The following is a 25,839-nucleotide window of genomic DNA, read 5'->3' on the forward strand; positions in this document are numbered from 1 at the left end:
GAGTTCTTAGAAAATGTTGCCTTCACACCACCATCTGCTCCCCTGTGCATTATTTTATATCATCAGTATATTGATGAGCTCCCTAAGGACAGGGACTATATATCATCTAAGCTTTATAGCTTCTTTAGTTCAATCCAACAAGCAATTACTAAGCACAATGCCAAGCTCTGAAGATACAGAGACAAAACAAATTATTTGCTTAAGGAGCTTACATTTCACTGAAGAATATATAGTGTATAAAAATTTAAATTTTTTTGGATTAAACTGAAGAGGAAGAAGGCCCTATCAAGTAGGGGAATTGGGAAAGGTTTGCTGTGCGTGATTTATGTCCCAAAGGAGGAAGTTAAAGAGCCTTAAGAGGCAGAGATGAAGAAGAGGTCATTCCAAGTGAAGGGAACAAACATAATTTAAGGCCACCTCACAACAACCCTGGGAGGGAGATAGTATTTCCCCCCCAAATTTTATAGCTGAGAAAACTAAGATAGACCCTTAAGTGATTTGCCCTGTGTCACTCAGCAAGTAAATGTTTGAGTAAGGATTTGAACTCAGGTTGTCCTGACTCCAGGCCAGTGATATTTTCACTACACCATCTAGCTACCTAGGTGCTAGGGAAGCATGGGACACTGTAGAAAAGATGGAATACAGATTTCCAGGATTAGTAGGTAAACCAGTTTGAATTGTATGAAGGAAAGTAATGAAAGAGAGGAGCTTGGAAAGTGAAGATTGAGGCCAAGTCATTGCTAAACTTAGGAATGTAGATTATCTCCTTTTCACATTTACAGTTACCCTAGGGGAGATTGGTACTACAAGATGGTGTTGTCCCATTCTTGATGGGGCAAGAGGGTTTATGACTTGCCCAAAGTTAACATAATTAGCAAGATTTTGTGTCACTATTCTAAATGCTAGAGTTAGAATCCTTGCTCTACAAATATGAGATAGGTCAGAGTACATAAATTAGTGTAGTGCAAGTGAATTCACTTGTGTTCTCATTGCCAACTAAAAACATTTTGTTAGGCTGAACAAAACCAAAAGAGAAAATTGATAGTAAATAGTAATTTTTAGGAAATTCCTATACCTCTATACTTATTTAAAAATTAACATTTAAATCCTCCCAGTTCCCCAACATCTCAAAGCAAACATCTTTGTGTTTCACAAAATGAGAAAGAAAAATTTGACTTTAATTATTGTGGATTAACATGATTCAATAAAATTTCACTCTTCTTTTTAGAATATATTTTCAGAATTTATAACAATTGAAATGCTGTTCCATGGCAAAGCTTTAGAAGTCTACACTGCTGCTTATCAAAATATACAGAAGATTGATGAAGAAGAAGATCTAGAGGTAGGTATATTAATACATAAAACCATTTCTTACTAATCTGTGTTGTATAAAATGTTAACAAGTATAGTGTCTTAAACTAGAATATGATAGAGGTGATGGTCATTTTCTTATCAAAACATTGCTACTACATATACCTTTTTTCCTTTATATTCTTAAATTATAGACCCCATTGGGAACTACACACTTTTTATAATATTAGTTTTGGATGGCTTCCCCCACTAGATTGAAACCTCCTTAGTGTCAGATGTTTTGTTCATCTCTGCATTTCCCTTAGTAACTAGCCTAATGTTTCAAACACAGGCTCTGAAAATTTTTGTTTATGTTCAGTTTAATAGATAATTTGAGAGACTTGAACTCTAGAACATCTGAACTCAGATGAATCTAGCTGTGTAAGCCCTGTTTACAGAGCACCTCATCACTTTTCAAATTATAGACAGGTTGAGTTTCAGCAGTGATTTTACAATTTTTAATTACTATATAAAACTTAAAAATAAAATATTATTTTATAGGAAAGTAAAAATGAAAATCCCTCTTTTCCATTCTTTATTTTGGCATGGAAGCGAGGTCTCTCAGGTCCAATGATGAAAATGCCCCTCATCTCAGTACTAGCCTAGGTAAATTCAGGGGGATTAATTAAAAAAGATAACTGCCAGGCAATATGTTAATTTGCCATTCTACTAAAGTAAAGAGGGAGTAATTCCACGACACATATTAGGGTAATTATTGATCATAGATTGAACTGGAGGGGACTTCATTTTAAAGATGAGGAAACTGAGGCACTAAGAAGTAAAAAAAGGTAGATTTTGGCAAGGGGGGGAAAAAAGTGTTTCTCCAAAGATATGTCTTTTCATCCATACTGAATCTGTTTCAAATAAACTATATATTCAATATATAAGCATTATTTTTGGTAAGAAATTGCTTGTTTTTTAAATTTTATCTCATAGAATTGCATTAATGTTGAGTTCTGTTGTATCTTGTAACATTTTGGTTGATTATAGCTGTACTTCAGTTTTTTGTTTTTTTTTTGCTAAGAGAACCTTAAAAGTCAACAGATAATAAATAGAGGGCTAGCTATAGAAACAGTACCAGAATCCAATCCAAGTCTTAATGTCTCTCAAATACTGGCAAACTTATTCAGGGTTATATAACTTCTCAGGACTAATTACAGAAAAATTGCTGTTCTGCATTGGTAGAGGGAGCATATCATTTATTAAAATTACAGAATTGCAAAATACAGTTTGCAATTGGGGGGGGTGACACCTTTGAAACCTGACAAAGCTTTGAGAATAATAATATGAAAAGTTTGATAAATAATCCAATTATCCATGAGTGGATCCTGGAAGACAGTTTAGATTTTCTTTCCTTCCCTGTGCTGGGTCCCAGCTAATCAAACAAGAAAATACAATCAAGGAAGACTTGATACAAAGGTATATGTCTGATTGGATTTTGTTGGGTGTTTTTTGTTGCTTCTAAGTTAAAATTCCTGTTAATATTTTAATGAGAGCTTAGTTTTCAGTGATTTTGTTGAACTGTTTGTAATTTTTAATCATGTCTATCAATTATTTCATTTATTCAGCTAGAATAGGTTTTGTGCCAAAAGTTTTGAAGTTCCTACAATATTTCCAGTGTCCTTTGGTGAAATTATAGCAAAAGAGCAACCCAGCCTACACTGTTGAAAAGAGCTGCCCTGTGTCATCAACCATTGATTTTAGAATGTACCTTCAGACATCACAAACCTCCCTTAATGGATTACAGGAGGATATTTATTGCCATAAATATTTCCTGAATCTTTATTTTCAGCTCTCTTTCAGATTAATGAGTCAATCAGCTATTTTCCTGCTGCTTAGGCAATTCCTTTATAGTGTCCTAAATCTTTCAGGCTCAAAGGGATGCCTTTGAGGTGTGAAATTTATCTGTTGGATAAGTCTGTATTATTTGTGTACTTATTTCCCCTACTAAAAGCTACATGCTAACTCAGATCTGTATCCCCTAAAGGGGCCTAGTTTATTTCCTGCATTAGTAGGTGCTCAGTGAACATTAATGATTATACCATTTATAATTCTAATATCCAAATATAACCTCTCAACCTTAATCTTTCCAAAATGAAGTTTTTTCATTTTTTTAAATTTATTTAAGATAATGGGAGTTAAGTGACTTGCCTAAGGTCACACAGCTAGGCAAGTAAGTGTCTGAGACTGGATTTCAACTCGGGTCCTCCTGATTCCAGGGCCAATGTGCCAACTAGCTGCCCCCAAAATGATTTTTTTTTTTAGTTTTTGCAAGGCAATGGGGTTAAGTGGCTTGCCCAAGGGCCACACAGCTAGGTGATTATTAAGTGTCTGAGGCCAGATTTGAACTCAGGTGCTCCTGACTCCAGGGCCAGTGCTCTATCCACTGCGCTACCTAGCCATCCCTGAATTCTTAATCTAGTGCATCTATACCTTTTTAAAAAATACATCATTCATGCCTTTCTCTAAAGTAATGACTATATTGACTGTTTTCTAAGGAAGCTCCACAACTCAGGACACATAATTTGATATTTTATTTTCAACTCCATGTATAGGTTTTTCGGAGCTCTCTGTATCCACCTGACTATTCAACTCGTTTAGATATTGTTCGAGCAAACTCAAAATCCCCTCTTCAGAGATCTATTTCTGCCAAGTGTGTAACTGGAACAGGACAGGTAAGCTAAAATCAAAGAATCAGTAAAATTTTTATACATTAAAAATGGAATGAAATAGTATTTTAAGGTTCTGAAATCCTTAAAAACATTAACATTATTATAAATTTGATTCTTAATTCTTCACTTTAAAGTATATCTATTAAATGACCATCATGATTTTGGAAAAAAGCTTCCATTTTTTTCTTTGAAAAACTACAACTAGGTTCCTAAATCTGGTTGGTTGCAGAATTGTGAATCCTCCTTTGCCATATGTTAATACTGATAGTCACAGAGAAAATACTGGACTCACATAGAATTGAATTAGGTGCTACTACAATTGATATTCCTTATTGGACCTTTTCCCCTACCTAAGAAAAGTTGACTACCAAACCACTGGGTCCAGGAGCAGTAATCTATCTCCTCCCACAATATCCAAAAAACTGAAGATACTTTAGGCTTACCTAGCAAGTTTTGGGGGTTTTTCTTCCTACTTTCCTGGATTCCTTTAGCACATAACACCAGCAGGAATATGAAAAATAATTATAGGACCAAATTGATGAGGATAGCAAGGCAGAAGTAGTGGAAATAAAGAAGTCAACGATGTGGTTGTACAGTGGTACAAGACTTGCTAATCAATTAGATGTAGAATAGAAAATATGCCAAGGTTTGACCGTGATAGCTTGAAGAGTAGTATCATAGACAAGAAACAATGAAGGAGAAAGGATGCACAGAAAGAATATTGTGTTTGGCATACAATGAGTTTGAAGTGATGGTGACTCTAGAGATGGCACCAGATTTGGAGACAGAGTACTTGCCTTCAGATCTTGACTTTGCCATTTATTTTTTATGCCTGTGGGCATGCCACTTTTACCTCCCATTCTGTTTTTCTCATCTGTAAAATGGGGGGTGAGAGAGCTTTATACCAAATGACATCTTAAATCCTTATCAACTTTAGACTTACGAGTCTAGTATGTCTTGACCTCATAAGATTTGGGATAGGTAGGTAGGAAATAGATGAAATAAATGAGATTATGCAATCTATAGGGAAAGAGGTTCAGAACAGACCCCCTTGAAAGAGGTCTTTAAAAGTTAGTTTTTAGATTATCCTAAGAGATAATAGAGAACTACTAGTTTGAGTAGGAGAATGTAATGGTCAGACTGCATCCTAAGGGAAAATCGTTTTGGCAGCTGAATACTGGAATGGGGTAGGCTTGAAGCAGAGATATTACTTAGAATGTCATTAGTCTAGGCAGGATATGATGAGTATCTGAACTAAAGTGGTGGCAGTGTGAGTAGCTCAGATGTTTTAGAGGTAGAAATAGCAAAATTTGGCAACTGATTGGTCATATGCAGTGAGGGAGTAGAAAATGAGAATAACAACCTAGTTAAAAGATTGTACGACTGAAAAAAACATAGTCCCATTGATAGAAATAAGGAAAGTTTGCTAAAGGACAGGGTTTGGGGAGAAAGATACTTGTTTTGGATTTGTTGCTTAAAGCATTCATGGAATATCCAATTTAAATATCCAGGGTGAAAAAAGTCAGTCAAGCCCAAAATAGCATAAATCAAGAACTGAGGAATGGGAAAGGTAACAAACAGTTCTTTCAGTTTAATGCTTTTGGTAACAAAAAGATGATTAGTGACCTTGGAGAGCATAATTTCAGTAGAATAGTGGGAGTAGAATCCTGATTATAAGACATCAGCTTACAGGAAGTAGAAACACTGAGCACAGGAAGTGTTTTCTTTAAGTTTAGCAATGAGGGGAAGGAAATAGGACAGTAGCTAAACATAAAAGTTTTTTTAGATTACAGGAGTTATATAGCATATAGGAAAATATCAATGAAAAAAATGATAACAAATGAGAGATCATCACTGCTTAGAGAAAGATTCTGGAGGAGAGGTACTAATGAATAGATTCAAGTAAGTGATTTCTACCCTGAGGAGTCAAGATACCACTTATGTGATAAAAGATGAAAACACTGAATTTGAGGGAAAGAGTAGTCAGGCATAGTCAGAAGGCCAGTCTTTCTAATTTGAGGTTATTTTTACTTTGGAATTTTGTGCGGAAAGAACAATTTAGAACAGACACTTAGGATATCAATAAATGACAGCCACAGAAATGAGAATAGTAAAAACAAATTGCATGATATCAAAAAAGATTTAGTCTTTAAGGAATAGTTTTAAAAAGGGGCAGCTAGGTGGCACAGTGGATAGAGCACCAGCCCTGGAGTCAGGAGTACCTGAGTACAAATGCGGCCTCAGACACTTAATAATTAGCTAGCTGTGTGGCCTTGGGCAAGCCACTTAACCCTGTTTGCCTTGCAAAAACCCTAAAAAAAAAGTATTTAGATAAAAAGGTCTTTAGAGTACAGCAGCACTTTTCATCATATTACTGAACAAATATTGGTATATGAATGTAATGGAATATACAATATTTATCAGAAGAAATGATGGCTATGAAGAACTCTGAACTTTATAAGTAACCAGTCAGGGGAAAAACATTGGACCAATTTTGACTTGAGAGGAATAACGGTGAAAAACAAAAACAAACTTATGTACTCAAAAGGTATGATGGATTTGAAAGTGCAAGAATACATTGTCAGGATGTTGCCAATGTTTGTTTTATTTTATAGTTGTGGTTCACTTTGAAGTGCCCAGTTACATTTTTGTCTTAATAAAGTATAATTTTTTTTTCAAATTCAAAACAACAGTATGGTCTGAAATTACATTAGGGAGCAAAGAGTATTCCCTTCTGGCCTTATTTTAAAGTGAGCTCCACTTGGATATTGCAAAGGATACAAGAAAGCCAGGTTTCAGTTAAAGTAGCAACAATGTTTCTACTTAAGATTGAGACTACAGGGACATTTGATAATAGAGATAGAAGTTATTGCATCTTCAGTGAAATGGACTGTAACAGTAGTTCTTAGCATTTCTTGGTGTCAACTCAGGAAGTCTGGTCAGAATGACATTTTTAATATAAAAACAACTTTTATGTTGTATGTGTAATATAGTTTTAATGCAAAATGAAGGATATGGAATTACAACAAAGAAAACCAAATTAAAAAAAAAAAACACAGGTTAACAACTCCTAGGCCAAGGGAAAAAAACTGGGTCTATGACATTATAGGGCTTCTAAAAAAGGAATAAATTGGTTGTGACATGAATTAATCTTCCCCCAAATTTGAAATACAATTTAGAGTGCCTCTGTGGTTCATTCCCCAGTTGTACTGTTCTCTTTTATAGTACCACCAGGCAGCTAGGTGGCACAGTGCACAGAGGCCTGGCCTTCTATGGAGTGGCAGACAGGAGTTCGACAGGAGTTCGAATCCAGTCTCAGACACTTGACTGTATGATCGTGGGCAAGTCACTTGACCCTAATTGCCTCACATGCAGGGCCATCTCAGTTTCCTTGACTCATTATCTCCTGACACTGGATCCAGATGGTTTTGGAGGAGAAAGTGAGGCTGCTGACTTAGCACAGCACCCCCTCACTCATACCCATTACATGTGCTTGTCATGACATCTCCTGGTGTCATGGTCTTCAAGGATGAAGGACAAACATCAACATCATAGCACAGAATAAAAGCTCATGAAGGAGAAGTACTTATTCTCATTTTTGTCTTCATCCCTAGTGCATGGAAAACATTAATATTTGTCAAAATTTGGGTGTCCAAATAGGAGAACTAAAGACAGGTGGGGGACCCACTTTGAGTTCTCTATTAATATTTCTTTTTAAAAATTGCTTTGAGAGCCAGTGTGACAGACTCAAAAACAGGAAAAAGTGAGATAAAGTCTTCATGGGCAATTGAGAACTAGAGACAACCCTATAAAATGTTAGGTCAATAAAAAAGTGCCTTCTGTGGGCCAATTGGTAGAGCTACAAAGTAAAGTATGTTCCTTGCTCCCAGTCTAACAGAGGAGTATGTGAAAATGTTCTCACACACACACACACACACACGTATGTTAAAAGTCATTTTAAATTTAGAAGGCAGGCAAGTCAGTGAATTTATATGCCAGATTATATATGTGTATAGAGTTTTGATGGGAGTTACCAATACCAATAAAATCAGATTCCACATCCAAAAAACAAGTGAGTTGGAAGGTTTGTATTGTTTGGTGATTTTTATATTAAAAACACAAAAGATTTGAAATTTAGTATCATGCAGTCTTAACAAGCACAAAATTAAGGCCTGGATACTGATTTTTAAATCTATATTATCTCTATTTTAGTCTCTTTAGCATATCTCAATACATGATTTGACATTTTATAATGTGCTATAAGATTTTTTTAATTTTTAAAAGATTGAGACTTTTTTGAAAACAGTAAACCTCTAATGTTTTGTTTGCTTCTGGTGGCATGTCTTCATTCCAAGTCTTCAGTAATGAATTAAATGTAGTGAAATCTACAAAAATATTTCATTAGAACAAAATAAAAACCATCCTTTTTTTCACATATCTTCTTCCTGGTCAAGGCAGAACCTTAATGCTTTTGCCCCAGAAACCACAAAGCCCTTTGTGATAACTTCACATTTTTCATGTTTCATGAGTTTCAGTTCATTTCATCACGAAGTTATACCCCTTTTAAAGTTCAAGGATCCTAAAAAATACAGCTTAGTATTAAGTTTAAAAAATAAATGATTTATGTTAAATTTCACTTTTTAGCAGATTCCCACAGCTCGGATAAGAAAAGATCAACAAGATGATGAAGAGGATGATGAAGATGATGAGTTAGAAGTTACAGAGGAAGAAAATTAATTTTTTTCCTGCTTTTTAACAGTATCCTTAAAAATCATCAAGACTTCAATTAAATTGTTCAATTTAGATCAATCATTAAAATGTAAAAACTAGGCAACAAAGCTAACATATACATATATGTGTGTATACACATCATTAACAATTCTAAAGTTTTAAAAAGTAAATGGCTGAGGAATAGAATGTGATTTAAAGGAAATTTCTGTAGCCCCAAAATTAAATGGCTAAAATAAAATTTTAAAACATAGCAGTAGTTTCTTTTACCAAGGTTATAGTATTTAAATTATCTTGAAAGCTATTTTTTCAATGACAAATATGGCAGTTGCCAAAACTATATCTCTTCCCTTTTGTTTTTGTATGTTATCACTATCTGTTTTGTATGTATGTTGTTTTTATGCCTTCATTAAAACGTTAGAATTCCTTCAGAATCCTTCTGACAAATACCATTCCATAAAGTACTTAAATGAAGTTATTACCAATTACAAAAATTGGATTCTTCATCATTTGCCAAGTCAGTTCTACCTACTTGATACCTTTAGTAGTCAAAGGGCATTTAATAAGCAAAATTAGAAGGCTAAAGAAATTGATTTATTTTTATATATTACATAAAAAATGAAGTTAAAAGGGGCAGCCTTCATGAATTTCAAATAGCAATTATTATGTGTGATCCTGACTTTAGAGAACCCATAGGAGGCACAAGCCACTAGAGTAAAATAAAAGTCTGATGCTGTATTAAGATTTCTAAATATTAAAATTTATTCTTACTGATTCTTGTACCCAGAAATATCAGGTTGGAGACATATAAAATCACAGGATTTTGGTATGTCTGACATTTTTTCATTTCTAGATTTATTTCCTTCTGAGAAAACATTTGTAATCTTCATGTTTCATTGATTCAGACAAGCATATTTTACTAATTGTGAAATTTATTTGCTTTAAATACTAGAAAATCAACTATAACATATAAAAATAAAGACTTTACAGAAACTTGTGATTTTGTGATTTATTAAAAATAGTATTACTGCTTCCAAATTATATAATCATTCACATTTTTAATATACCACTATAAAAATGTTTTAAGTTGAAACAATCTAATGTGAAGAACTAAATATATGAGATTCTCTTCTAATAGTGGAGTGTATATTAAAAAATTGTCCATTAACTGTCCATTAAAAAATTACGTAAAACATCAAGAATGAATTTTAGACTCTTATGAACATATGGGGCTTTATTGAGTTATTCTGTTATTTTTGAAATAACTAGTGCCTCAAAATTCTGATCAATTCCTTTTTTTTCTAATCAGAATCTGGTTCATTGGAGGATAAAAAGTTACCTCAGAAAATTATTTCTAAATAGAAATGTTGAGAACTGGAAAAGACTGAATAATGATTACACTCAGGTTCCTGGCATTATTTAAAAGGTTAAATTAGTATTTTTTCAAAACGATTTTTCCTAAGGATGTTAAGTTGGTGCAAATGAAACTTCTGCCAAGTCCTTGTGTTATAAAATACCAATGGTAAAAAAAAAAAAATCCTAACATTCACTTAAAGGAGTACATTACTGCAGTTTAAAGATCTGTTAGACACTAAAAAATTGTGCCATCACTATGACCTTTGCTCTTTTGCTTAAAAATAGATTTAACAAAATAACTGCTTTAAATTTTCTGGCAAGTTTATGCCACTGTCTGCCACTCAACAGAATGCTGGGAGGAAAAATTTAATTGGACATAACTAGTTCTATATGTCACTTAAAGCAGGCTTTTTTTTTTCAGAGTATATAGAATCCAAACCCAGGTCTTTGATAAGAGCACAAGTAAATTTATTCTTATAGTAGGAGAGAAAATCCTTGCATATTAAAAACCCACAGAAAAATTACAATTACAGAACTTTAAAGTTGAAAAATAATCTTAGTACAACCCCCTTTTAGGAAAACCTTAAATGGTTAAAATAATGGGGTGGCTAGGTGGCACAGTGGATAGAGTACAAGCCCTGGAGTCAGTAGTATCTGAGTTCAAAACCGGCCTCAGACACTTAATTACCGAGCTGTGTGGCCTTGGGCAAGCCACTTCTTGCCTTGCAAAAAAAAAAAATAATAATCTTCATAAGGAAGTAAGCTGTAGAGGTGTATTATAGGTATCATTAAAAATAGAATATAAGAGCAATTTATAGGTTGAAGACCTACTAATAAATTTTTAAGTGACCAGTCCAAATACTGATAAAGAAATTCATGTGACATTTTCTAAAAATCAAAGGATATTTTAAATGTATTTTTGAAAGTAAAACATTAAAATCATATGCATTTTAGAATTACAGGGGGAAATTCAAGTATGTACTGAAATGTAATGCATCAAATAATTGCAAAACTTTGCAATGTGTTTTTAATGTTTGCCTTTTTTGGGAAACAGCAACATGCTGTAAATAGGATCATGAATGGCCAGCTTAAGTCTTTACCCTACCATCAATTGTAGTTGTGACTTTATGCAAATTATTTTACCTCATGGTATTCCATGATAGATACATACACACCAGTATCATCTAAACACATCTATTTGTAAACTAGAAATGACAAATATTAATTAGATAAACTGCCATGTAGCCCTGAGTCCACTCTGGCTGAGTCTATTCCTTCACTATTTCTTCTCTGTTCCCAGAGAGTTCCTAATACTTTTTTATACATCAGACTTATGCCTAAAATTAATATAAATCAAGGCATCTTAAAAATTTTGTCAGATAATACTGTGAGGAACAATAGTGTTTATACACTAGGAATATCTGATCCTATCTACTTGTAAACTATTTGAGCATATTCATTTAAAAAATCCCCCCAAATACCAAGCTGGTAGAGTTTTCTCCCCTTCATTTTTATACAAACACAAGTAAACACTGAATAGTTGGTCCATTCAGCTGTATCTTTATTTTTTTTAATTCTGTAAAGTAATGAACATGGAAACTTTATGAATTCCTGTGAACATATGAAACAATTTAACAAGTCTAATAAGATTTTCACAGAAGAAATTTTCAAGTTTACATTCTGTCCACTGTGAAATATTTAACATGGACTAAATACAGTATTATCCCATGTGGTGGTTAGGGAATTGTATTTGTACAATCAGGTAAGAACTGAAAATGTTATACCTCATAAATCATGTAACAGTTTCTTAAACATTTGTATAAAGATACTATGGACTATGGAAAGGAAGAATTAAAATTTCCCTTTTCCCAAATACATTACAACTCTACTTTTCAATTCTTGAAGTTAAACTATGCAATTTACATAAATCATTTAGAGGATTAGTGCTATCTTCCACTGTCAAAGAATAAAAGCATAATGAAGTTGAAAATTTAAAAAAGTTAGATGGCAATTTGCACACACACACGCACACACGCACACACATATACATACACACAAAAAAAAACCTTATGAAAATGATCTAAACATTCCACTATTTACAACTTGCTCTGTTCACAGAAACTGTCAAAATTAAAGGTGAGGGGGAAGGGGGGGGGTGTTGGTAATTAAAAATAAACACTTTTTTATACAAATGCATTTTGCTGCACCAATACTGTGGGGGGGAGGGGGAACTTCAATTTACAAGTAGCCTCTAGAGTAAAATCAGTTTAACTTTACGTGGGCCAACTGGTCTGTCATTCAGGTCGTTAATAGCAGCCATAGCCTCATCATAGTTTACCATTGCAACAATGGCCTCCCCTAATGGTAATCCTTGTTCATTATACTGTATTGAAACTGATTCTGGTATGACTCCATAACCATGGAAAAAGTCCAAGATTTCATTGACATTTGCTTTAAATGGAAGATTCATTATTTTAATAGGAGTTACTCTACCTGAGCCACAATTGAAATTGGGATCAGACATAAATCTTCCCTCTGGAAAGCCTCCCATGTTATTGTTTCCAAAATCAAACCTGCCAAAAGGTTCACCTTCAGGAGGGCCAAAATTCATGAAAGGACGAGGACCTCTGAAATCATCAGGTGGGCACATGAAATCATCAGGTGGTGGTCTAAAATTATCCGGCTGCCTGAAATCATCTGGAGGGTGTCTGTCTGGAGGGTGCCGGAAATCATCTGGAGGGTGTCTGTCTGGAGGGTGCCGGAAATCATCTGGAGGGTGTCTGTCTGGAGGATGCCGGAAATCATCTGGAGGATGCCGAAAATTGTCAGGTTGTTGTCGAAAATCCTCTGGGGGATGCCGGAATTTTCCAGGAGGGCCGAATGAATGTACAGACAGTCCTTGCGTATCAACTGAGTGGGAATGTTCATCTCTATCTCTTGTCTGAGAATGATCTTGCATTTTCTCACCTGGGACTGATGAAATATTCACACCAAACTCCTGCATTTGTTCCTCAGAGATTAGTCTTAGTAATACCTCTGTTCCCAAGAACCTTCGTCGGTTTAAACTTTCAGCTTTCATTGCCTGTTCTTCTGATTTAAATTTCACCAACGCTTCTCCCAGACCGACTCCTTTGTCATCATAAAGCAAGTAAACATCATCCTCATCAATAGAAAACCCGGCAAAGAACTTTTGCACCTCAACTTTTGTGACATCAAATGGAAAATTTCTTATATATATGCACAACTTTGGGCCAGAATGTCCTTCCCGGTAGTTTTTTTCTGGAATATGCCCAGGTCGTTCTCTCCCCACTGACCCCGATCTTTTCTTTTCATAACATTCAATGAATTTCAGCATTGTTTTTTTAGATATAGGATCAATAAGAACTTGACGATGAAACAATATAAATTTGTGCAAGGCGAGAGCAGAATTATAGTCTCTCAATGTCTTGAACATCACAAAGGCAGATCCTGTTCTCTTCTGGTCCTTATACAAAAATTTAATCTGGTCACTGGCCAGATCAGTATCTCTAAAGAAATTTTTTATATCTCTCTTCTCAACACTTAGTGACAGATTCTTTAAGTGAACATAAAATCCATATTTGTGAGGAGAACGAGAGCGTCTTTTCACTCTTCTAGGGGATTTTGATCGCGATCGTTTTTTTGAATGTGCATCATTTATTCCTCTCTGTGGAGAACGCTCTTCACTTCTGAAATGAACTTCATCCTTTATATCTATACTACCACCACAGTCAATCCATTGTTGCTCTGAAGCTGGACTAACTTCAACAAATCTTGAGCCCATGTAATGTCTATGACGTTGAAGCCCTCCTAAAGCATCATGAGATGTAGCAAATTTTACCAAGCAATCACCATTATTTCTGCCGGTCGGATGTTTTAGTAAAATGACTCCATCCACACATAATCCAGGAAAGAAAGCACGTACTTCATCTTCAGTCGCTGAGTACGGCAAACCACGTAAAAACAAGTAACGGTTATCTGACTTGAACATACGTGTTTCTTTTCTTGGCCCCATAATACCATGTCTCGTACCATTGGTATGAAAACCAGCCTCTGGATCATCTGAGGGATCATAGCCAGGTTTATTTATTCCTTTCTTAATAGCCTCAACTAAATTAGATAGGCTGCCAACCCCTGATGCACCAGAACTACTAGATCCTGGTCTTTTGGAGCCTGATATCAGTTCTCTTCCTCCACGATCAAATCTTTTTCTTTTCATTTCTATGGTATTCTGCATTTCTGTCTTGCTGCTAAGAAAAAGCTCTACAGGGGAGTCCTTGATAAACCCTCCTGACCGACTCATGGCCCGTCGCGCATCTTCATCTGTTGCAAAAATAATAAAAGCCTCCCCAATTTCTCCTCCAATTATATGCACTCCTCCATCAGGAATATTCAATCCCGAGAAGAAGTGACGAATATCCACAGGCCCCGCAATAACAGGAAGCCCCTGTAAACGGATGACTACAGCCATGCTGAGCTCAAACCACAGCCAATAATGACCTGCAGACAAAAAGGTACACATAATAGCAAGTCTTACTTTTATAATATCTTAGCACAAACTAAACCTTTAATTACTAGTTTCTGTCTCATTCAAGATTTATGAATGAAAGCAAGACTCAAGTTCACAAAACATATTGATCCTATCTTATTCTTTAGAAATCATGGGAAGAACTTTATCCCAACTAAAAAAAAAAAGGAAAAGCAACTTCTTCCTCAAAGAAACATCCCATATCACCTGCCCTGCACAATCCAAATGCCAAAAAGAAAAAAAGAAAAAAAATCAAATCTTCCATGGCATGGCTTCAGCCTGCCAATTGCTGCTTCATACCAAGACCAAACTCTTATTAGTTTGACTTAGAAATCTCTCTTGCACTAAAAAGTCTTGAATATTAAAAGACAAAAATAAAAACTTTAGAATTAAAATAATTCACCAGCCATGATGAATTTTGTTCTCAGACAAGTTCTATTGGATGATTTCTGCTCACCAATGTAAAACTACCTAGCAATGGCGCACTGTAGATCAGACATAAAGAGCAGAAGCCATGAGTACCCAGGTGTACAATTCTATTTTTCCGGGTAGAGTTCTGTGAGAAAAGCCATGATTTTTGACAAGGCTCAGTGAAAAGCATTACGCTCTAGACAGCTTACCTGTTTGTTTATTTTTTTTTTTCTCGAAGACCTGATAATTCTGTAAAACCAACTTAACTGTGGAAAGAAAATGAAACATAATTAATGCCTGCTCCATCTGTATTTTGTCTTAAACAATGCCAGATTACTGTAGATTGTCCATTTCAGTGGCTATAACACAATAGTGAAGCACTGTAAGGAACCAAATTATGGGCACATTTTTATAAAATATTCTTCTTTGTTCCAAGGGCAAATCAGGTCTCCTTCAGCAAAAAAGCCACACATACTGTGCCTTTGCTTAAAATTTTTTTCAAGTAATCTGATTGACTCCATTTTAGAAGTAGAAAAGAAAATATAAAATGAGAATTGAGGTCAGCAAATGGTGAAAACATGCTTGAAATTAATTGCTCATCAAACTGTTCCACAAATGAATAGCTGAAACTCAAGATCTCCAAGACCTTTAGGAGGAAAACCCTCCCTTACTTCCATCCATGAAAGGAACAAAAATCCAGCTCATGATATGATCATACTAAATATTCAACTCCTTTTTCTTCCTTCTTTTTGAAACTAACCAAAACAAAGCAACAGTCCAATCATTCAAAGAACTAAGAAAACCTAAGACAATGCCTAAAATCCTTCTATCAATAACTATAAACCACAAATCCAATCTGGCCAAACATCTGGAGGCTTGTAAACACTGAATACATTACGACTAACTTTCAAGCACCATATATCTCTTTTAGGAAAAAAAAAGTCTTCATTAATACCTTGAAACAATTTCTAAACCATCCCTAAAATCAAATGAGCTTGTACTGAATAGGAACATAATATAGACTGGAACTCCTACAGACAAGTACTGTTACACAGAAAAATGTGATTAACTAAAAAAAACACTACATACCAGCGGCCCACCAAATCAGTCAAACAAAGCAGCAAGCATCTGTACAATGTCATCTTAATTCATTTCAAAACAACCAAATTGTAATTGTTTACACAAAGTTCTAAATAAACTATAGAAAAATCAAGAAAACTACAGTAACATCACATTCGTTTGGAATATTTCACATTTGCATATCACTTCAACTTTACATGGAATGTTCCTCACAATAATTCTGAAAGTATTTTTATCCCCATCATAGACTGAAAGATGGAATGTTACAGAAAGTGAGACTCAAGCAGGTTGAAGTGACTTTCTCATGGTCACACAAGTGCCAGGGCCAGAATCAAAATCAGGCCTTCTATTCCAAGGTCAATGCACTTACTCTATACCAAACTTACTCTCAATGAAGGGAGTTTAAAGGAAGGGCAGCCTGAATTAATCAAGGATTCAAATTATGGATTTTTTTTTAAAAAAGTGCTACTTTCCAAGTCATGCAGAACCAAAAGTAATCCAATTGAATGTTTATTTCATAAACAAAAAAGGCTTCTTCTGTAATCAACTTCATATTTAAAAAAAATTAAAACTTCAAAACTGTTTGACTAGGGAGATTAACACTCTCACCCCTTAAAATTTTCATTTCAAAAATCTTTAACTCAAGTCTTTGTCAGGAATTAGGATCAATTTCAAATTAATGAAGTTTACTGTAACTATGTAGCCACCAAGAAAAATCTTCTGGGAAAAACCACTAATCTTTTCTTTTTAAAAAGAACTGAAAGTAGCTATAAACACTCTAAGCAAGTTTCTCTGGCACTGGGTCTATGCATAACCACAGAATTTCCTATGCAACACAAAGTCCAGAAAACTTTTTTAAATGATTAAAACAAATGAAAACAGTATTAACTCTAGAACATTTATGATCACACCTGTATGCCTGAAGAAAGGTAAAAATGTGACTATTATAAAGTAAAATCAGTTTCCTAAAGCATTTTTTGATATTCCCTACAGATATAAAAGAAAATTAAAGGCTGAGGGCAAAAGTCATTGGTTTAAAACCATCTCTAAAGACACCGATGTTAACAGCACGAAGCCATTTTAACATTCTAATCAGTTTCACGAAAACATGCTGATCTTGACCGTGGTGGGGAAAAAGGCAAAATTCTCACTCTCCAGTGAAACCCGTCTAGCAGACTAACCAAGCACATGCAGAGGCAAACTTCCCAAAGTCTGTCGAATCACCAAATTTCATCTTTGGATGACATGCCCGTGCCGGTGGCTACCCTCACACCAAAGGCCAGTAACACAAGGCACTCCGGACACTAAGCGGAGAAGTTTCCATTCAAGTCTGCCTACTTTAGGGGTCGTCTCAGCCGGGCCGGGCCCGGCCCCTCCCCAGGCTCAGTCTCCGGGCGGGCGGGCCAGCGACCGACAACGTGAACTCCGCTGCGACCGAGTCCGGAGCCTACAGAGCCGGCCGAGGCCGAGGCCCCAGCGAGCCTGCGGAGCCCCGGGCCCGCTCCGGCCCGGCCCGGCCCGGGCCCCGGCAGCCCCGGGCGCGGCGGCCAAGGCCGTCCGGCCTCGCCGCCGGCGGCAGCCCCGTTCTGCGTTCCTTTGGAACCCCCGGGCGGACTTCCAGCCGTGACGACTACGGCCCGGGCCCGCGGCCACGCTCGGTCCGGGTGTCTCTGGCCGCCCGGGGCCGCGCTCTCCGGCGGACACGAGGGAGGAGCGGAGGCGCTGGCTTCCAGGGGCGCACGGGGTGGCCTCACTGCGTCCTCCTCGGGGGGCTCCTCCGGGGCTTCTAGCGCCCGGTGCCGCGAGGGTCCGTCCGCATTGCCAAGCGAGTCGCCGGGTGGGCTCCGCCGCCGTCCCCCGGGCCCCCCCCGGGCCGGCTCCCTCCGTCCCCCCGCGCCCCTGGGGGGCCGGGCCCCGGCCGGGGCACGGAGGCGGCTCTGCCCCGGGGAGGCCGCGCGGCCCGGCGCTCGGGTGCGGGAGCGGCGGCGGTGGCTGCCCCGCGCCGCCGCCGCCGCCGTCGCCGCCTCCGGCGCGGGCGAGCCTGCCTGGGCCAGCCGGCCCGGCCCCGGCCCCAGCCCGGCCCCGGCCCCAGCCCGGCCCCGGCCCCCCGCCGGCCCGGGCCCTCCCACCCTCCCGGAGCCCGCCGCGCAGCTCCTCCACACCCGGCCACACACACACCGCGGCTCCGCGCCTCAGGCCCGCAGCCGAGCCCCGGGGGTCTCCATCCGCACCGCCACCGCGTCCCGAGGAAAAACGAAAAGAAAAGCAGGGAGGGGGGAGCTCCCACTCGGAGCGAGCCTACGACAAAATGGCGGCGGCGCCTCCCCCTCCCCCTCCCGGGGTCTCCGGACAAACCGACTCGCAGTTGGTCCGCTCATGCGCCTTCCCCGCTCCGCGCTCGCGCCCGCCCCTGCGCCCGCCCCTGCGCCCGCCCCTGCGCCCGGCCAGCCGCGGCGCACGCGCACACGGCCGCCCAACTCGGGAAACTTTTTTTTTTCCCCTCAAGGAAACGTGCCTTTCCTCTACTCCGTGACGGCTGCGCAGGCGCCGCGTCTGTGTGCGTGTCTGTCTGTCCGTCTCTCCGCCTCCCGGAAATTTAGGGGAAAGAGCGAAGGCTTAGAAAGTCAGTCTGTTCACTCGTATAGAGCGCCTTCCACGGGCCGGGCACTTCGCCAAGCGCTGGCACGCAAAGCAAGCTTGAAGCGAAGCCCGACACCCCAGCGGGGGGCACGTAAGCCCATAAAACCCACCTGGGGAGCGGAGGGAGGAAGGAGGCAGCAGAGGAGAGACCAGGAATGAGGGAAGCGGAGAAGAGCCTCGGCTGGGGAACCCGCACCTCCTCGGCAGCCTCTGCTCCTCACCCCTGGAGCACAAGCCCCAGAAACGCGCAATTCTGTGAGACCCATTCAACTCTGTGACGCGCCTCCTCTCAGGCCCCGGCCCCGGCCCCGGCCCCGGCCCCGGCCCTCGGCCCTTCCCTCCCTTTGACTGGAGAAAGTGAGGCTTAGACTTGGAGAGCTCCTCCCACCTCGCCTCCACCCCAGCTGGCTGGCGGGAGTCCAGGTCCTTCCACCACTTCTCACCTGTCTACTCCATGACTCCTCAGAGTGAGTGTTTTGCAATAGGAATTCAACTCTAATTTAAACCTCCTCTGAACTCTTGACCCCGAGTCTCAGTCTCTCTCTCTCTCTCCACTCTCCTCTCTCTCTTCTCTCTCTCCTCTCTCTCTCTCTTCTCCTCTCTCTTTCTCTCTTCTCGCTCTCCTCTCTCCCTCTTCTCTCTTCTCCCTCTCTCTCTTCTCCTATCTCTCCTCTCTCCTCTTTCCTCTCTCTCTCTCTCTCCTCTCGCTCTCTCTCCTCCCTCTCTTCTTTCTCTTCTCCTATCACTCCTCTCTCCTCTCTCTCTCTTTTACTCTTCTCCCTCTCCTCTCACTCTTCTCTCTCTCTTCTCCTATCTCTCCTCTCTCCTCTTTCCTCTCTCTCTCTCTCTCCTCTCGCTCTCTCTCCTCCCTCTCTTCTTTCTCTTCTCCTATCACTCCTCTCTCCTCTCTCTCTCTTTTTCTCTTCTCCCTCTCCTCTCACTCTTCTCTCTCTCTTCTCCTATCTCTCCTCTCTCCTCTTTCCTCTCTCTCTCTCTCTCTCCCTCCCTCCTCTCTCCTCTCACTCTCTCCTCCCTCTCTTCTATCTCCCCTCTCTCTCTCCCTCCTCCCTCTCTCTCTCTTCTCCTATCTCTTCTATCTCCCCTCTCTCCTCTCTCTCTCTCTCTCTCTCTCTCTCTCTCTCTCTCTCTCTCTCGGAGAGGGAGGAGGCTGAAGGTTGAAAAGTTCCCCTAGATCCCCCACCATTTAAGAAGGGCACCTGGGGGACTCACCTCCATGAGGGCTCCTGAAGCTGATCACCATTCTGCAGAGATAAACACCTTTGAAACTGACACCCCTTACACCATCCTTCAGGTGCAGAGATTCATCACCCCCATTCTTAAGAGCGGGGTACTGGTCCCACCCATTCCTACCCCTCCTTTCAGCTTCTTCACGGGGGGAAAAAAAGGCAGTAAGAAAGAAAATAAGCAAAAAGACTCTTGGAGAGACCAAATCAAGTAAAAAAAAATTCAATTTAAAAGGGTAAGACCCTCAGAGTTTCTGACCAAAACAGAAACAGTTGCTATTTACATTTACTCTGAACCAATCAGGGCCTAAAAACTGACCAAGAAAGCCTGGGATCCAGTGTTGACTAATCAAGGAGAACCAGAATGATTTGAGTTTCTAAACCCCAAGAAATCTTACCAGGCTTTTAGGCAGAACACCCACAAATATGAGAAGAAAAAGAGGAACAAGTGGAATTCTTAGAGCTTGGTCAAACATCAAGATACCAAGGTCATTCACTGCATCCTGGCCATCACCAGTCAGCTTGACTTTTGTCTTGCCACTGAACTTAGATAACTCAAAAATAGAGAGTGGGGCTGACTACTTTGTGCAGCTCTGCCTCACTTAAATCCAATTTACCCAGGAAAGTGAAGAACAACAGCAATCTTCCCCCTTAATCCTCCCCAAATCCTATCTTTCCCAGTTCTGTAGAGTGTAGCACCATCTCAGTCCCACAGGCTTCTAACCTAAGTGCCATCCTCCAGTGCTCGCTGCCTCTCGCTCCTTTGGCTGCCGTCCCCAGCCCAATCTGTTGCCCAAATCTATCAGTTTCACCTTTGCTCGGTCTCTCAAATCCACGCCCTCAAATCCACCCCCTTCCTTCCTGCGATCCCACCATCCCCGTGGTGCAGGCCCCCATCTCAGGCCTTGTGGATTCTGACCATGTGACCCCCCTCCCCCATTCAGCAATTGCAATAGCAAGCTGTGACCTCCAGTATCAAATTAAAAATGCTCTATTTATCATTCAAAGCCCTTCATCATTTAACACCCTCCTACCTTTCCTTTCTTCTTATATATTTTTACCCCACAATCTACTCTAATTCAGTCATGGCTATTCCTCAAATAAAATACTTCACTTCTCTCCACTCCAGGCCTTTCTTGGCTGTCCCCAGGCCTGGAAGGTCCTCTCTTTTCAATTCCAAATTAATTGATTTCCTTGGCTTTTAGGTTCCAACTAAAATTCTGTTCTTTTACAACAAGTCTGTCCCAGTCCTTCTTAATTCAAGGGCCATCTCTCTATTAAGTATAAATCCTGTATACATCTTGCTTTGCAGCCAGGTAACAGTGGATAGATTGCTAAACCTAGAGTCAGGAAGACTTATCTTCATCAGTCCAAATCTGACCTCAAATATTTACTTGGGTGACCCTAGGAAAGTCACTTAACCCTATTTCCTCCAGTTTCTCATCTCTAAAATGAGCTGAAGGAGGATATGGCAAACCACTCCAGTATCTTTGCCAAAAAGAAACAAATAGGATCTCAAAAAATTAGACAACTGAAACAACTGAACAATTCATTGTCCATCTGTAGGGTTTGTCCAAGACATTCATACCAAAGAAATAATATAAATGGTCAGGTGATTTAGTGCTACTATCTGAACAATAGTCTTTTTAAATTTTTCTTTCCTCCTGGGTCGTAAGGTCAGTATTTCATTGAGTGTCATCTCATTTAGAAGGATACATATGTAGCATTTCAAAACTCAATGTAATCAGTTCATCTTCCATAAACTTTTGGAGGATCTGATCACCCAAGGGAAATGTTTCTTCCCAAAGGAACACTCATGATATACTCCAGGATAATGGTGAACACCTTTAGCAAATATATATCTCCCTGTTTTATGTTGTCTTTGATACTGATAACTAGAAGATCAAGTAGAATTGCTTTTTCAGTTACATCTACCAAGGAATCTTGGGTATTTTAAGGTATACACTAAAGACTTACAGGTTTAAAGTTCTTTAATTAATCAGATAAAAAATTCCTCTTTATAATCAAGAAGAAATAAATCTTAGGGAATTTTAATTCAATGTGTGATTTTGAAAATGTGGGTCTACTATAGAATATAATAAAAGCCTGTGAATTCCTTTCTCATATGTTAATCAAGGATACTCTGAGTATGTACATAGATTATTCTCATAAAAATGTTAAATGGATGAAAGTGCCATATTTTTGATTGTCTTTCTCTGGTAGTAATACTAACACATAACTCTAATTACTCAGTTGCTTCTTTTTTAAAGAATTTTGATGCTTAAACCTTTTTATCCTACACATAACACACTAAAACCTCACCTCTAGCAAAGATTTCCTCATGACTGGTCAAATCTACTTACTATCTCATCTTTATCTTTAAGGATTCTTTTTACTTCCTCATTTAGTTTCTTTGAGTACTGATTCAAGGAGTTACCTACATAGATGTTGTGGTTGGAAACAAACTTTGTGGTCTTTTACACAAATTCTGAGTGGGGAATGTGTAGAAGGAAAAATATGTGTATGTAGGAGAAATATCTGTCTGCTTTAAAATGTTATTTGTAACTGTCTGAGGGCTCCCTTGGCTGCATGGACCCTGATCAGATGTGAATTGACTCCTATCCTTCAAAGTGACTCCATTGTTACACATAATTTCACTCATTCCCCCTCCTCCACCTTCCAGCTTCCAGTCTTGACCATGCTGTCATTGATGGGTCAAGCTTACCCTGGTGTGACAATGTTGGACTTTGGGAAAGGAAAGACCAGCACGTAGTTTGCCTATTGGAGAATACCTGGAGTCAGGGGCTGGACCTCTCCCCAAGTGCCACCCTGGTCCAACCCACTACAGATGTGTATTTAAGTCACCCTAAAAGGATGGCGATTTCTCTTTCTCTTTCTAAGCTAGTGCCATGTGCTCTCACCCTAGGCCTGCTGGAGAACCATGTGGCCCAACTCACTTGTTGTTGTCTCTCCTCACACTCAGCTCAACTTTTTTCTCTTTCTCTCTCTCCCTCAATCACCTCACCTAGTCCTTTGTTATTCAACCTGTCTTCTAGCAGCTTACTGACTCTTCAGGAGAAAAGTTTTATTTGTAAACTTGGCTGATTTATATAATAAATCCTGAATGGTATTAAAACTCGAGAGTTAGGGACAGCTGGGTGGTGCAGTGAAGAGAGCATGGGTCCTGGAGTCAGGAGGACCTGAGTTCAAAACTAGCCTCTGATACTTAATAATTGCCTAGATGGGTGAACTTGGGCAAGTCACTTTACCCCATTGCCTTAAAATTAAAAAAAAAAACTCCAGGGCTAAGTGTGAATTCATTCACTTTCACCAACTCTCAATCTTAAATGGTGACACCAATCTTTCCACAGTAGTATGAGATGTTAGAGTACAAAACTGGCAGTTCCATTGCTAATAATGAAGCATGCTGTTATAGAAATGCTTTGTATGTGTTCTATTTTTGTTTCTTTTGTTGTCAACCTTACAGTTTCATCTAGAACTGCCTAGTGAGATAATGTGATTTAATTGTATCTCATATTTCCACAAACTATTTTTTTTCTCCTGGATTATCAGCCCCAGGATGGGAAGGACCACGTCTGATTGATCTTTGTACCTTCCCTTACCTAGCACAGTACTCTGCAAATATTATGAATATAAAGAAAACTTCCTGAATGCATGGAATTATTAAAAACACTAGAAAGCAGAAGAATAAATTGAGTTTTCCTTAAAATGATAAGCAATAGCTATCTAAAATCAACAGCAAGCATTGTATATAATAGAAATCACAGATGAAACAAAGATGCCCATTATTATATTGTATTAGAAATGTTATTATAATTATTATTAGTAATAAAGAAAAAGAAATTGAAGGAATTAGAATGGGCAATAAGGAAATAAAATTTATTCTTTGCAGATGATATAGTGGTATACTTAAAGAACCCTAGAAAATCAACTAAAAAGCTACTTGAAACAATTTTAGCAGTCAGGATATAAAATAACCAACAAAGCCTAACAGCAAGAGCTAAGAGAAATTCCATTTAAAGTAACTGTAGGTAATATAAAATACTCCAAGATAAACACAGAAACTATATGAAAACAATCACAAAATATTTTTTCTACAAATAGTCAGATTTAAAGAACAGGAAAAAATGTAAACTGCTTATGGGTAGGCCGAGCTAATATAACAAAAATTACAATTCTGTCTAAATTGAATTGCCTATTCAGTGCCATCAAACTACCAAAACAATTTTACAGAACTAGAAAAATTAGTAACAAAATTCATCCAGAGGAACAAAAGGCCAAGAATACCAAGGAAATTAATGGGAAAAAAATGCAAAGGGAGGTAGCCTAGCTGTGCCAGATCTAAAAATATATTATAAACTGACGATCATTAAGACTATCTGGTACTAGCTAAGAAATAAAAACATGGATCAGTGGATAATAATAGATTAGGTACAATAACAAATTAGGTATAACAAAAGAAACAATAGTAAATGATTATCATAATCTACTTTTTGATAAACCCAAAGATTCCAGCTTCTGGGATAAAAACTCATTATTTTACAAAAACTGTTGGGAAAACTGGAAAACAGTATTCCAAAAACTAAATATAGACCTATGTATCTTGCATCCTTTAACAAGATAAAGTTGAAATGGGTGCAGGATTTAGACATAAAGGGTGATACCATCTTTCATTTAGTCTGTCAGATCTATGGAGAGGGGAGGAGTTTGTGTCCAACAAGAAATAGAGAACATAAATTGCAAAATGAATGATTTAAATTCAAAAGATTTTGCTCAAACAAATCTTTGAAAGCTGGGAAACAATTTTCACAGCTAGTGTTTCTGATAAAGGACTCATTTCTAAAACTGATTACAAGTTACAAGTTGCACATTACAAATTACAGAAATGAGATTACAAGATATTCCCCAACTGATAAATGGTCAAAGGATATGAACAGGCAGTTTTCAGATGATGAAATTAAAGCTATTTATAGTTATATGAAAAAATGCTTCAAATCATTATTGATAAGAGAAATGCAAATTAAAACATCTCTGAAATACTACTTCACACCTCTCAGATTGACCAATATGACAAAAAAAAAAAAAGAGAAAGAAAATGATCAGTGTTGGAGGGGATATGGGGAAACTGGTACACTAATGCATTTTTTGGTGGAGTTGTGAACTGATCCAGCTATTCTGGAGAGTAATTTGGATATGTCCAAAGAGCCATAAAACTCTGCATACCTTTTGATCCAGCAATACCACTATTAGGTCTATATCTCAAAGAGATCATAAAAAGTGTAGAAAATCTCATATGTTTAAAAATATTTATAGCACCTCTTTTTTGCAGTGGCAAAGAATTGGAAATTGAAGGGAATTAATTAGGAAATGGTTGAACAAATTATGACATATGAATATTATGGAATACTATTGTTCTGTAAGAAATCATGAGAGCCAGACTTTAGAAAACCCTGGAAAAAGTTCTATGAACCAATCCTGAGTGAAGTGAGCCAAACCAGAAGAACATGATATGCATTGACAGCAACATTGTGAGATGGATGCAGTTCCTCTTAACAGTTCAGTGAGCAAGGGCAAACCTGAGATACCTGTTACAGAAAATACCATCCATATCCAGGAAAAAAACAACAAAACTATGGAGTCTGAATGAAAAGCAAAACATACTATTTTCACTCTTTTAAACATCTTTTATGTTTTTTTCTTTCTCATGATATGCCCCCTTAGTTCTAATTCCTCTTTCACAACATGACTAATATGGAAACATGTTAAACATGATTGTACATATACAATTTAG

General features: G+C 38.4%; 2 protein-coding genes across 14 annotated transcripts in view; one reads left to right on the forward strand and one right to left on the reverse strand.

The window, feature by feature from the left end:
• The window catches only part of CIBAR1 (CBY1 interacting BAR domain containing 1), a 41,292-nt gene extending 30,754 nt beyond the window's left edge, over positions 1–10,538 (forward strand). For 2 of the 3 annotated variants that reach the window (XM_074200184.1, XM_074200183.1), the window contains 3 exons: positions 1,229–1,342; positions 3,906–4,025; positions 8,670–10,538. In XM_074200184.1, coding sequence (XP_074056285.1) covers positions 1,229–1,342; positions 3,906–4,025; positions 8,670–8,759 — 324 coding nt within the window. In that variant the 3' untranslated portion in view covers positions 8,760–10,538. Of the gene's footprint in view, positions 1–1,228; positions 1,343–3,905; positions 4,026–8,666 lie in introns of all 3 variants that reach the window. The other variant, XM_074200182.1, reaches the window with a different exon arrangement.
• The window catches only part of RBM12B (RNA binding motif protein 12B), a 63,038-nt gene that overhangs the window by 19,443 nt on the left and 17,756 nt on the right, over positions 1–25,839 (reverse strand). For 4 of the 11 annotated variants that reach the window (XM_074200176.1, XM_074200179.1, XM_074200174.1 and 1 more), the window contains 2 exons: positions 15,273–15,329; positions 11,646–14,624 (listed from right to left, as the gene is read on the reverse strand). The exons of 1 other annotated variant lie outside the window; for it this stretch is intronic. In XM_074200176.1, the coding sequence (XP_074056277.1) occupies positions 12,358–14,624; positions 15,273–15,329 (2,324 nt within the window). In that variant the 3' untranslated portion in view covers positions 11,646–12,357. Of the gene's footprint in view, positions 1–11,645; positions 17,607–18,321; positions 18,524–20,013; positions 20,032–25,839 lie in introns of those variants that run through there. 6 more of the 11 variants (XM_074200172.1, XM_074200180.1, XM_074200181.1 and 3 more) reach the window with 6 other exon arrangements.

The sequence above is a fragment of the Macrotis lagotis genome, chromosome X (assembly GCF_037893015.1).
Source record: "Macrotis lagotis isolate mMagLag1 chromosome X, bilby.v1.9.chrom.fasta, whole genome shotgun sequence".
Classification (NCBI taxonomy): domain Eukaryota; kingdom Metazoa; phylum Chordata; class Mammalia; order Peramelemorphia; family Peramelidae; genus Macrotis; species Macrotis lagotis.